Source organism: Acipenser ruthenus, chromosome 8 (genome assembly GCF_902713425.1).
Source record: "Acipenser ruthenus chromosome 8, fAciRut3.2 maternal haplotype, whole genome shotgun sequence".
In the NCBI taxonomy this organism is placed as follows: Eukaryota; Metazoa; Chordata; class Actinopteri; order Acipenseriformes; family Acipenseridae; genus Acipenser; species Acipenser ruthenus.
Window position 1 is genome coordinate 3,048,300 of NC_081196.1, and position 13,963 is coordinate 3,062,262.

The 13,963-nt window shown below is 42.5% G+C and overlaps 1 protein-coding gene across 8 annotated transcripts in view; it reads left to right on the forward strand.

Annotated features, from left to right (window-relative positions):
• The first annotated feature begins 231 nt into the window (after window positions 1-231).
• The window catches only part of LOC117405124 (connector enhancer of kinase suppressor of ras 2), a 129,355-nt gene continuing 115,623 nt past the window's right edge, over window positions 232-13,963 (forward strand). For 6 of the 8 annotated variants that reach the window (XM_059028065.1, XM_059028067.1, XM_059028068.1 and 3 more), the window contains exon 1: window positions 233-959. In XM_059028065.1, coding sequence (XP_058884048.1) covers window positions 896-959 — 64 coding nt within the window. In that variant the 5' untranslated portion in view covers window positions 233-895. Of the gene's footprint in view, window positions 960-13,963 lie in introns of all 8 variants that reach the window. The other 2 variants (XM_059028073.1, XM_059028072.1) reach the window with 2 other exon arrangements.

Consider the following 13,963-nt stretch of genomic DNA (forward strand, 5'->3'; position numbering starts at 1 on the left):
GAATGATGTGTGTCCACAATTAGACGAGACCCAACTCCGTCTGTACCTGTACTATTCCAACACTCACCACCAGACTTGACTAAGGATTGGCACATTTGATTTAAAAATTGAGCTTTGCGTTTTTTGCAATTATGTATTTTTATCTAAAGAACTACATAAAAAAATGCATTATTTTTCAGCCGCCCACACTGCAAGACCCGTCATTTCCGCTAGGTTGTTTTGTACTGATGGACTGAAGAATGGGGGAAACAGTTTGTATGAGACTGGAGAGAGAGAGCAGGCGGTAGGCAGTCTTGAGTGAAGAATGTCAGTGTGCACAGCAGACTCTAACAAACATAATAGCGATCACAAACAGGGATAGAAACGGCAGCCAGTTAGCTACCATCAGCAAGCAACTCACATTCTTGTAATCCTGTTGCTAATTGAGAGGAAAAAGGAGAAGGAGAAGGAGAAGGAGGAGTGGGAGCAAGAGCAGGAGCAGGAGGGGGTTAAATAAAGAAAAAAACAACAACGAAAGAAAGCACACTGGCTTGAATGAATATAGTAAAAGAACTGCCCAAGCGCACGGGGAAGCGGCTGCAAAAGAATGCGTTGAATTCCAGCGGAGGAAGCCGGAGAGAGCCGACTCTGAACAGAACCACAGCGATGCTATACAAACTGACAGAACCTCAGCCATGCTATACAAACTGACAGAACCTCGTCAAATCTGCCGGCGGTAGTAACGCACGCCGCACGCACCGCTTGGAATATTCAAACACATTAAAAGAGAAATCGATTCCGGGCACAAGATTACGGTATTTTGGCAGCAATTAAGAAACAGAAGATAGGGATTGGAAAAAAAGTGGGGCTGGGTACCTGCCCCTGTTCTCGTGTAAAAACTGTAAAAACTTTCCCCATGGCTTTGATTATGGAACCTGTTAGCAAATGGACCCCGAGTCAGGTGGTGGACTGGATGAAAGGTAGGTCACCGGTTTACTTAAAATAATAATAATAGAAAACATAATACAAACAAACATAAACACACACAATGCAACAATTGTTTCAAATATCTTTTTTTACGACTTAGCAGCAGCGCCTTGACGCTCGGAGTGGGAAATGCATTCTAGAATCCGGTCTCAGATAATGGTGATGGTGCAACTCGCTTGACTTGCACACAGTCGTATTTGATATATTGCAACAACGTATTTCAAAATGCTTTAAGGGATTTTCTTTCAGAAGTGTGATGCAGCCTCTTCTTACCATCCCGCTGACCATCGCCCGCGCTGTGACATTCTGTTATTAAGAATGGCATTTAATCAGTCACCTGCCGCTGGGCTGACATGGTATTTGCGGTGAAAAAATGAAACGGTAAAGTGATTCTGCCTCGGTCTAAACCGGGCTGTTTGAAGTCTAATTCGAATCGAATGTTCCACTAGTTTGAACATGTATTCCATTGATGCAGGGGGTTTCAGACTGCAAATAGATAACAAGCAGTGTAGCTTGGGCAATAACGGGTACTGCGTGGGCATTGCTACAAATTGATTTGGTTTATTTATTACAGCGCTATTTTCTTCCTTTTGTGCACCAATAGGTAGACCCGAATGTCAGCGTTTAAAAAGAAGCGTACATTTACGAGAATGCAATTGGTTTGAATGCTATACAAATTAATTGAAATGACAATAGAAGCAGCTAAGTATGTAGCGGGGACAAGTTATTTACTATTTATTATTATTATTATTATTATTATTATTATTATTATTATTATTAATAATAATAAGCGGTTCATAACTAAAATATCCCTTATTCGTGCCTGCGCTCTCGCTTTAGGGGGCCAACGTTTTCAGCACTCTACCCTCTCTCCATTTATATTGTAACATTATTGGTTTTGCGTCGGGAGGGTAACATTTGAGTGAGGGAAAGATGAACCTGTGGGTGGACTGGGGTGGTGTTTGACAACTGCGGAGACACACACACTGATACTGACACACACTCACTGACACAGACACACACACACACTGACACACACACACACACACTGACACAGACACACACACACTGAAACACACACACACTCTTACTGACACAGACACACACAGACACACACATTCTGACCTCAGAATTTTCCCTCTGGCATTGAACAAAAATCATTGGTTCAACTGAATTCTTCTGGATTCATTTCCTGTTAGTTCTACTTCATCTTGGAGCAACACTGGAATAGGCCCTTGTGGTAAATATTGGTAGAGATGTGTGATTGCAATGAGTACCGCCATCACTTTAAGAACTCGACAGTGTGTCTTTATAAATGTAACGGGCTACTGCACTACACATAAGAGGTGCCCGAGCATGTCCCTTCATTCATCACTGCAGAGGCACTTCAACATGAAGGGTTATGGTAGTGACCTAAATAACATACTGTACTGACCAGCTTGTTTAAAGATGGATCTATAGACAAAATCAGGGATGGAAACAAGACTCCCATTGTATAGCAGTGTGATCCATTCCTGGTTTTACTAAGAGTTCAATAAGACACCCCTGAGCTTGTTACAGTACCTGTACACCATGGCTAATCAAGCTTGTCATAAAACCTGCAATGGGTTAAACTGCTATGCAGTAGGAGTCTGATTTCCATCCCTGAATTCATTTCTGCAAGTACCCCCTATAGCAGTGACATTAAAGACAAAATATTTTGTTTTTGTACAAATTTAGGCAAAATTCCCTTCTAGACCCCTGTCCTTTCTGTTGCGTACAGTAACTTGGAACAGTGGTGAAAGAGTGGCCCTTGTTGACAGTGCTGTGGCAGGTATACTGGCTGAATGTTAAGTACATGTATAAACTTGGCATTGGCATGGAGACAGTGTAAACTGGCACCAAAACCTATTTACTTAACTGCTTAATGTGTTTGTTAGTCTATTTATTTAACACACATGCCATTGCCTTGCTGTAACCAAACAAGACTCAAGTAGCATTTGATTGAACTGGGAAAAGCAGAGGAAGTTTTGCTCCTGAATTGTAATTCGTTTGAAATGTTGAGGCAGGAGATTGCTCGTCGACGCCATGGAGTGAGGGCAGAAAGCCCTGCTGGAGGTGGAGATAGACTCTCAACAGATCGAAATGTTTTCAATGACGTTGTTTATGAGTGTTTGAGTGGGCTGTTGCCATCTCAGTAACGTGCGACCCAGCTGTTAACAAGCAGCTCTCCGTTGCTTCATAGTTCTGCTCCTATTAAAACATTTTTTATATGGCTTTAACTTTGTGATTAATGGTAACAGTTCTTTTTAGTGGAACAAGTGGCAGATGTTCTTTTAATGCAGCATTTCTTTCGCTCAGAGCCATCTATATGCCTCTCTACAAGGCAAGCAGTGAGCCATGCTGCCTGCTCAGGGATTTCTTTATGTCTTTATTTAAATAATCTCTTTTATTGTGTGTTTTTTGGCTGGTCTGTTTCTTTTCTTTAGCAGAATTGAGTCTAGACATTTCAGGGTGTTTTTTTCTTCTAAGGATAAATATTTGATTGAATGTTGCAGTCTCTCTAGTGTGAATTACACATTTGAATTGCATGTTGTTGTGTGTAGTAGGTTTTCATGTTACGTATGTTGGCAGAAGGAGGCTGCTAAGTTAGACGCTATGGAAAAACTAGAAAAAGCAATAACCCTTTTGGAGAAAGTGGAGCGAGTGAGTTGCAAAGAGAAGAGAGATCAAACAGCCAGGAATGATTTGCAGATGACACACACACACTGCAGTGATAGGAACAGCATCACCCTGCGTTTCAGATTCGCTGAGTTCGCTGGTGTCTGCTGTCTCAATGTCTTTCTGTACTGGCATGTAGTTCAGATAAGAGGGATGCAAAACAAACAAGGGAATCTTTGTGCCTTCATCATTAGATAGCTTCGAGTTAGTCACCTGTTCTTGTTTTTATTTTAATGGGACTTTTACTTGTAGCAAGACACCACCTGCTGGTCAGATACTGTAACTGTGTATTTTACCAGAGTGCAATGATGAGGGGTGTAGTGAAAAGGATTATGTTAATAACTGGCTTTAAAAACTTGGGGGACTATTAACTGTAAGGCTTACTTGTCTTGTAAAATAAGGTACCTCGAAGCTGGTATTGAGGGTTGTTTTTCCTGGCAGTAGAGGACACTGTTTTCAAAGGGCCTTGTCCCTTTGCCAGGAGTCATACGGGAAGCTTCCTAGTGGTGGGAGGCTTTGGCTTCTCCCAGAAGCAAAAACTGCTACTGCACAGTCTTTATACTGTCACTCAGAATCTGTGATCTCTGCAAAAAACTGCTACTGCACAGTCTTTATACTGTCACTCGGAATCTGTGATCTCTGCAAAAAACTGCTACTGCACAGTCTTTATACTGTCACTCAGAATCTGTGATCTCTGCAAAAAACTGCTACTGCACAGTCTTTATACTGTCACTCGGAATCTGTGATCTCTGCAAAAAACTGCTACTGCACAGTCTTTATACTGTCACTCGGAATCTGTGATCTCTGCAAAAAACTGCTACTGCACAGTCTTTATACTGTCACTCAGAATCTGTGATCTCTGCAAAAAACTGCTACTGCACAGTCTTTATACTGTCACTCAGAATCTGTGATCTCTGCAAAAAACTGCTACTGCACAGTCTTTATACTGTCACTCAGAATCTGTGATCTCTGCAAAAAACTGCTACTGCACAGTCTTTATACTGTCACTCGGAATCTGTGATCTCTGCAAAATACTGCTACTGCACAGTCTTTATACTGTCACTCGGAATCTGTAATCTCTGCAAAAAACTGCTACTGCACAGTCTTTATACTGTCACTCGGAATCTCTGATCTCTGTTAAAAAACTGCTACTGCACAGTCTTTATACTGTCACTCGGAAACTTTGATCTCTGCAAAAAGCATTTGCTGTATTTCCAAAGAAAGCAATTATGCCTCATCATTTATTGATTTTATTTTAATACAATATAGTTTGATATCACTCTCCTGTATCAAAAGTACTGTTTCAGCAACTTTGTTTATTTTCAAAATCTTACAGTAACTTTGTGAACTGGACCCTGTAGGCTGCACATAATCTAAGATCTACTAAAGCCCAGTCAGGTCGGCTTTCGTCAAGTCTAATAAGATAATACTACACAGGCAGCCTGTTTGCATAGCTCATTCACCCATTCCAGGTTTTAATACGAGCTTGATTAGCCCCAGTGTACAGGTAACAAGCTCAGGTGTGTCTTATGAAACTCATAGTAGAAGTGGGAATGGATGGGGGCTCCCAAGTGGCGCATCCAGTAAAGGCGCTCTGCGTGGAGTGCAAGATGCGCTCTATAGCCTGGACGTCGCCGGTTCGAGTCCAGGCTATTCCACAGCCGACTGTGGATGGGAGCTCCCAGGGGGCGGCGCACAATTGGCCGAGCGAGGGGGGGAGGGTTTAGGTAGGCCAGGGTGTCCTGGGCTCACCACGCATCAGCAACCCCTGTAGTCTGGCTGGGTGCCTGCGGTCTTGCCTGTAAGCTGCCTGAGAGCTGCGTTGTCCTCCGATGCTGTAGCTTTTGGGTGGCTGCATGGTGAGTCTGCAGTGTGAAAAAAGCAGTCGGCTGACGGCACACGCTTCGGAGGACAGCATGTGTTCGTCTTTGCCCTCCCGAGTCAGCGCAGGGGTGGTAGCGGTGAGCTGAGCTTAAAAATAATTGGCTACTCCAAATTGGGAGAAAATAATAAAAAAAAGAACTGGCAACGACTAAATTAAAAAAAAAAAGTGGGAATGGATCAAACTGCTATGCAGTGGGAGTCTTGTTTCCATCCCTGCAATGGTCCTGTAGCAGTGGGAGTGACCAAGATATTTTGGGTCATTCCAGTTAGAAGCAGGAAGGTTAGTTTACGTGGATGCTGCTGCAGTCTGCGTAGCAGCTGATCAGCATGTTTTAACATTCACACAGCACAGTTCATGAGCCTGTGGACCCTACAGTAGTGCATTTAACAAAATGCTTGTCCCCAGGCATGTATACAGTAATGATTTCCCAAAACGTCCGCACTTTCTCTAATCTTCCATATAAGTGAACTTAATGGGGATTTTTACAGAAATGGTTCCCTCTGTGAAGCCGAGGATATAATGAAGATTTCCTGCAGGTGCTGAGGCAGCTGTCGGAGGCTGAGATTTTTGCATCTATTTGTTTTTAAACTGGAATGCAGTTCTAGTGTTTAATGTGATGAGCTCAGCTGTGCTTATCAGAAATTCAGTTCCCCTTTCGGGCTGAAGTTAGCACTGGTACACGAGTGCTTCGTGAATACGAGCTGTGTGTTCCACATTAGGAGTCGTCGTGTAGGATGAATGCTTGTTTTGGTACTGGCATGGAGAACACAATGACACACATACAGCACTATATACTGCTTTTAGTACAAGCAAAAATAAAAAAACATACAGAGCGGGCAAAAAGTGACTTGGGGTATATTCACAAACTGTGGCATAGGGGGCGCTATTGAAGCCCATGTGTGTAACGCATGGCTAATTAGCTTTGAACAGGTATAAAGCCCAGCGTTTCAGGTCTTGGCTTATTAAATCAGCCTCCTATCACTCGGTGAAGTCAATACCAGTTTAATTAAGTGTTGCGTGGGCTCTCTGTATGCGTCATTGTGTTCCCCATGGCTTCTTTATGCGCCAGTACCAACAATCAGCACTCTACCCCAGCTAGATGAGTCACAGCAAGTGTGGATTCAGTATACCCCGAGCAACTTTGTCAGCTTAATGAGTTCTTCTGGTGTTTAGCTTCTGTGTGTAGCACTGTATTGTTTCAGAAAGCAGTTATTGTTGTATACATCAGTTTACTGTACATTACTCAATGGCAGTTTTACATGTCTGGACTGTTTTTTGGAAGCACTCTGAGCCAAATAAGCAAGTAGTGAGCTATGTAACATGTTAGCATCGTGCACAGTGTACGGGGCCCTGTCTCCACCTTTGTAAATGTTCGTTGAGATGAAGAGTGGACTCCGGGAGCCTCTTTGCATTGAGAGTAGCTCTGGAAACAGTTTCATTGGATGCATTGAAGCCAAGATCACACCCAGTCCTGCAGCTAGACCTAATAACATAGAAAATAACAGCAGGAGACCTAGTTTGAGGCAACTGCTGTATCAAACCCCAAGTCTCTCCTGCTGTGCCATGCAGTCGCTTTAAAACTAGTCTCCTGAAACCAAGTTCCAAGCCACAAACTGGCTTTATGTTCCCCAAGCTTACGTTTTGGCTTTACTAGCCTGACAGTGGCTTATTCTAACCACTAGCTTTTCAGACCTAATTTGCACCCAAGCTAATACATTGTTTTTAAATAGATGACAGTGATGAGGAATGTGTCAGAAACAGTGTAATGCACAGTATGGTACTACCCACTGACCCCGACACCACACCACACATTGAAGGAGTAATACACTGCCACTTGCCTTCCTTGCCCCGGGGGATGCTTTGTTTCTGTTAACTCTCCCCACACACTTAAATGCCCAGCTGGTGTGACTCTTGCATTCTCTACTGTACATAAGCAGAAAAACCAGCCAGCTGGTATGCTGTCTGTGGTGTAGAGTTTCACAGTATAGGACAGAAACATGTTTCTGAACAGTGCAGTTGCTGCCAGACTGTGCCAAGAAGCTTCCCATTATATTCTGAACATGCTGTAGAAAATAACTTCTGCAAAGCTGTTCCTTTTAAAACTCCTTTCTGAGAAGGACACATGGCTGAAAATGATAGCCTTTGGGGAATTTCAATGCATTGGGTTGGTTTGAATTGCAGGACTACTAACCATTGCAATATCATCAGGATTTCCTCTTTTCATTAATGCAAATATTTCAATTTCTCAAATTCTGATCTTCCTGTGCCCCATGGTTCAACTCCTAGCTGAGTGTCATCCAGGAGTACTTTATATATATAGCCTCTGTGTTGTTTTTATAATTTGGCAGTGAAATATTTCAGATATTGTGCTTTTGCACGTCACAGGGTGCAGGCTGGGCGTGAACCGGCGACCCCTGACACCGCAAGCAAGCATCTAAACCACAATGCAAAAGAGCCAGGGGTCTGAATCCCTAAAGCAGGGAATCACACAACGCTGACCAGGAGGCTGTGTGGTCAGGTGGTTAAAGAAAAGGGCTCGTAACCAGGAGGTCCCCGGTTCAAATTCTGGCTTACTCACTGACTCGCTATGTGACCCTGAGCTAGTCACTTAACCTCCTTGTGCTCTGTCTTTTGGGTGAGACGTTGTTGTAAGTGACTCTGAAGCTGACGCATAGTTCACACACCCTAGTCTCTGTAAGTCGCCTTGGATAAAGGCATCTGCTAAATAAACAAATAATAATAAATGACATGCGCATTACTGATACACTTTTTAATTTATTGATTCAACAGTTATAATGCATGATGAAACGTTGATTTAGCAATTGTTTATTTTTCAATTACCGTCAATAAGCCACATACCCTGCAGAGCACAAGACTAGGTAAAAAGGCTCCCACATCAAGTGGCTTATAATGTACGCGTGCCATGCTCTGGCTGACAGGATCTATAGAAAGGTCAATACCAGTCCACTTTCCCTAAGGAACAGCTTAATTCTCTGCAGGACAGCAGCAGTCATCAATGAAAGAGGAATAGCATTAGCGAGAGCCCAAACTAATTAAACATGTGCTGCAGTAGGTAACCCTTTGAGTCCCTGTAAAATCCCTGCTCCTCGTACAGTATGTATTGTTTCACACATCTGTCCATTGTGATGATTTTTTAAGGACATTCTTTAGCACAAGTTGTGTCCAGTATCAGAATTTGGGGATGTGTGGAGGAATCTATCTGTCTTTATGTTCTTTGCTTGTTTTTTATACTTTAATTCAGAATGCGGAGATCTTTCTAATATGCTGTAGGTTAACAGTTGCTGCTGCTGGTACCTGGTACCTCCTGTAATCGCTTCCTGTGCTCCAGGTCAATTCTACTTCAATGGTAAAGCTGCAATCTGATCTTGTGACCAACAGCACAGGAAGTGGTTTTCTTATTTATTTATTTATTTATTTTTATCTACGGCATTGTACTTGACAGATCTGCATCGGTCCCGATTTCTTTAAATTCAAATTATTAGAAATGTAAAAGAAAGTTTGTGTGCGCTCTTTGGAGTTTGAGAAGTCTAGGTTGGGTTCTGTATGAATGTGCAAGCTGTAAAAGGAACCAAGTCGCTTTTTATTCCAGGTTCAAAAAATAAAATCTAAAAGCAAATTAGGTTAGCACTGTGTTTCCACGGCCTTCAGGTACATTTTAAAAGCAAGGCTCTCTTGCTTTTAGATTTCTAGTGAGTTTCTTTGTATCCACTATCTTTGCAGTAATCCGGTTGCCTGATTAGATCATCTGTGAAACATGCTGTTTTTAATGTCATCATTGTCAGTATTCAAATACTTTACTGTGTGGGCCATGCCATTGTATCCCTCATCTTCTTTCACTGAAGTGTGTATGACAGCTCTGCTCTCTCGTCCTCCTGTGAGCCTTTGCGTTGGGAGGTGGGTGGTTGAACCTTCTGTTGTAGGAAGCTGCCTGTGTTCTTTGCATAGGCGATCAGCTAGCGCACTACCAACAACTCTGCTCAGTCTTTGTAGTGTAGAGAATGAGTCAACTCTGACTAATCAATGGCACTACAGTACCTCCCCATCTGAAGACATCCTTTGATCACCGCTGCACTGTTTGCTGATAAGGGTGCAAGACTAGTGAAGTCAGGGACAGCCCCTTACTAGCGGTATTTGACGTCTGTAACTTCAAACTGGCTTGAGGTGAGTTTTAGTAAATGTACAAATCTAAAATGACTCAAGTAATGCCCGATTATCATGTATTGATATTAGTATTTATTTATACTGACGGAATACTGTTTAATTTTTTTTTTCTTTACTCAAATCTCCTAATCCCACTACAGACCGGATTACCGTCTGTTGAGAATGTGAAGTATAGTAAGACATTTCAACTAAACTAAAAACATAAATACAGTTTCTGGCGCCCCCTCAAACAAACTCAATGCGATCGCCGTTTCTTCCCCAGCTCTGTGCTTTGCTTTCCCTCAGCATTTCCAATTGGTTTATTTTCCTATCTGATGGTTTTTATTACAGGCTCTGCCAGCTCAGTTATTCTAGTCACAAAGGGAAGTGCTTGCTGTCCTGTGGTTTATCCACACGAGTGCAAGCTGGCATCAGGATGCGTGCTCCTGTACAGTAACGAGGCTGAACATTCCTGGGGTTGCCATGGCAAATTCCATGCTTCTACGTATATATATATATATATATATATATATAGTAGTATGCAAATGAATTGGAACACCCCAGTGCTTCTGCTGTTTTGATTTGTTGTGCATATGAACTGAAACCACTGGAGCTGAACTTCAGCTTCATCCACATTAACGTCGTACAACAAAGTACATGCCAGTAGCAGACTTCCTCTACTGCCGAATGTGTCCGATGTTGGCAAGCATGCAGACGCGGCTTTCATGAGGCCAGATCATATGTGTCGTTTTGAAAGCGGCTGTTCAATTTGCAAAGTTGACAATTTTCACAATGAAGTACCAAATGAATCACCCAGTCAATTTGGTAGTTTTCTCTTCTGACATTTATTTTCACATGTTGCCATTTCCACTGCTAAAGTAGATACGAATAATTTGCAGATTCGGAGGAAGAGAATGATATGTGAGTTGCTTTTCTGGCTTCATTATCTGTCCATTGTCTTTAAAAATAAATAAATAAATATTCATTTGTTTTGGCATGTTGCCCGGCACACTACAGTACTACTAATTAGCCTGCAAGTTTGCTTAAAAAACTGCACTTTTTAAATAAAGTTTGAAATATGGAAACGTCTGAGACTTAACAGATCTGTGCCATCTCCCTCACAAGCTGTCAATCAAACACAGCTTGCACATGATTCGTTGTGTAAGAGGAAGATCCCACCCAAACATTGCATCACAATGCCTACTTTGCTTTGATTGGCTAAAGCCTGCAACATTTTCTCTATAGCCTATTTGTCCTAAACTTGAGCTCTCGCCTTTGGGATGCACAGTTTGGGGGGAGGGGGGGGGGGGGGAATAAATCAATGATACTTTTACTTAAACTTGGCATTCACATAGGCGCAGATTTGGGTGGGCCTGTGTGCTAACTGGGTGGGCCGTGGCTACGCCCCTGCTTTGCAGGGGAGGGTCATTGGTGAAAGTGAAGAAACAGCTGCATGTTTTGTGTGGATTGCTGTTCTCCACAGAGTTTAAGAAAAGCAGCAATCGACTCGCTCTCTATAACGCTGCAGAAACAAAAATCCAAAAAGCCATTCATGCAAAAACATCAATGACCCTCACCTGTGGAGAGCTTATCCGAATACTCATTTCATGCAGCACGATCCTTCAAGTCTTAGCTTGTGTGCCTGTGAAGCTGGGTGTCAGTCCAGCGGTGGATGAGGGGTTTGGGTAGGAAGCTGAATTCCCTCAGAGGATTATTGTTCTGATCTCCTAGGAGAATGATCCCTCGCTCTGATCCGATCAAGCCTGGACTGAATCTGTGTGGGCTGGCATTGTCCTGGCTGCTCGGATTGGGATGCACACTCATTATTCGGGGATGCAGGCTGCTCTCACGGGCTGTGTGTGTGACTGAAGGGGCTGCACATCTTTGCAATGCTGTGCTTGCATAGTGTGTGTTCACAACAACATATCGACCAGCACAGGATCCCACGGGAGCAGAGTAGAGGCCTGGGAAATATTATATTAGAAAACTTTCCAGCTAATATGAAACCTCCCCAATATTATACTCGATATTTACCTGGAAAAGTGGTAGAATAATTATCTGCATCCATTAAAAAAAATAAAATAAACCCTGATAATTTGCTGGAAATTAAAATCGGAAAACAAAGGGTCTAGATTATAAACTATGGTTAATACAGTACCTGTCCTGGAGAGATCGGAGCCCATTTTACAGTCCTTGGCAATTAATTCTTTAAAACACGTGCAGTTTTGAAAGAAGCACATACATTATATTTCTTTCAGAGAATCTCTTGCATCATACTAGGTTAAATGAAACCTGCACTTTGATTGCTGGTTGCACTGGCATACACATCTACTATAACATGTGCTCCTTCCAAAGCTGTGCATGTGAGACCTGCTGTACTGTAGATATGGAAGTGCACGACAAGCAAGATTTAGAGAATAATTAGATCAGCTGAAACAGCGTTAAATTGCTCTCCCAAGTGCCTTCACAAATTCGAGATCATCAAAGCTAATCTCAAATAACCGGTCGATGATAAATCTTTAGCAGCCAGGGGATGAGCAGGTTGTCTTTTGTGTCTTATTTTTATCACAGTATTTTGTGCTTCTGCACAGGGCATTCCAGGGAATCCTGCATATGCTGTTGGGCTGTGCTTGAAACATTACTGACATATCTTGGATGACATTTGAAAGGGCCGGGTAGACCAGAAGTCTCCAAGCATTTGATAAACGGAGCTGCATGTGTTCTGTATTAGATTGTTGGCATTCTGAAGTTTACAGCTCAATTGTTTTAAAGCAATCCACTACCAAACAGTTCAGTTATTTACTGTACAGCTTCATAAATAAGTTCTTGATGGTTTTCCATAATTTGTAATGCTTACTAACTATTCCAGCAAAAGATTTGTGTTTCAGCCACTGGGATGGGGGCTGCTTATGAATTGATGTGGATCCACCAGAAATGTGTTTCATAACTCTTTTAAAGAAGCCGCTCCCCCATGGTTGGAAAAGGACATTTGGGAAGCAAGCCTGGTGAATAATAAACTGGGCAGAAACAGAAGAATAATACAAAAGGATATCAAGCAAGCGTGCGATAACATTTTCTGTAGATGCTGTATAATAATGCTGTAAGGATCCTTTTTAAAGTGGAAGTAGTTAGGCTGTAGCGCTGGGCAGTTTGACTGGTCTGCTGTTCGCTCTGATAGTCTACATGACTTCATATGCATGCTTATGGACAGTCCTGTCTATAAAGGAAATGCCCTTTGGGGCCATGTTGCCAAGGCAGCAAGGTCATCAAAGCTCGGGTAGACTAACAGGGGCCACTCGACCGCTTATCTCAATTCATTATTGTTAAATGGAAAAGCACTTGAAACATGCCTTGGAACGATGGTGTTAATTGTCTAGGTCATTCCTCGCATCAAAACAGGCATCTTTACCACGTTTCAGACAGCTCCTCCCCACGCAGGGCACGAGCTACACAGATCTTCCTTTGCATGCCCTACAGTTACTATAGGGACAACGGATACTATGGGGAGACCAGATGCACGCTACCAGTGCTGCACCTGAATATTTGTTCCCACCAGCAAGCCTTTGTTTCCCCCCTACATGCGTGTTTGTTATTTGTATGTAGATGATGCAGGTATAATGCTAGTAATGTGAGCAATGCTTGCAGGCTGTTCTCATGTATTATTGTAGGTGAGACTGGACCTGTCAGAGGGGACTGGATGGTGCTGGTTTAGGGTTAATGTTAGGGATACGGAAAATGGTGTTGATATATGCATGGATATAGACTTGTATGCAAAAAAAGATTAGTTTGTTACAAAAAAATAAGGGGGAACCAATATTCCCCTACACCGGCAACCTCTAACTCATTATTAATCCTCTTTATAAATCTGCTGGTGTTTTTCCCAAATAGAATAAAAGTACAGCAATAAACATGCAGGTTGATGTATTAAGACTATCTGCTGTCTTGTAGATCATTAAAATAGAGCTCAATATACAGTATGAGGATTATTCGGACAATACGATTTAAACCCTAACCTTTACTGCCTGACATGGTTTCCAGACTCACTCAGTGGGGCAATTATGCAAATGAAACCTGTTTTTGTCTCTTAAAGAGCAGTACTGTAGTTTTCAATCCGGCTCATGCTTGCAAGGTGAGAACATGCACACATGCACGCTGCCTGCCCTCTGCATTGCAAGCTGGGCAGCCTTGAACTCCTCTGATCCTAATCCTCAGCCTGGCTTTGAATCCTGCTCATTGTTCTCTGCTTGTTCT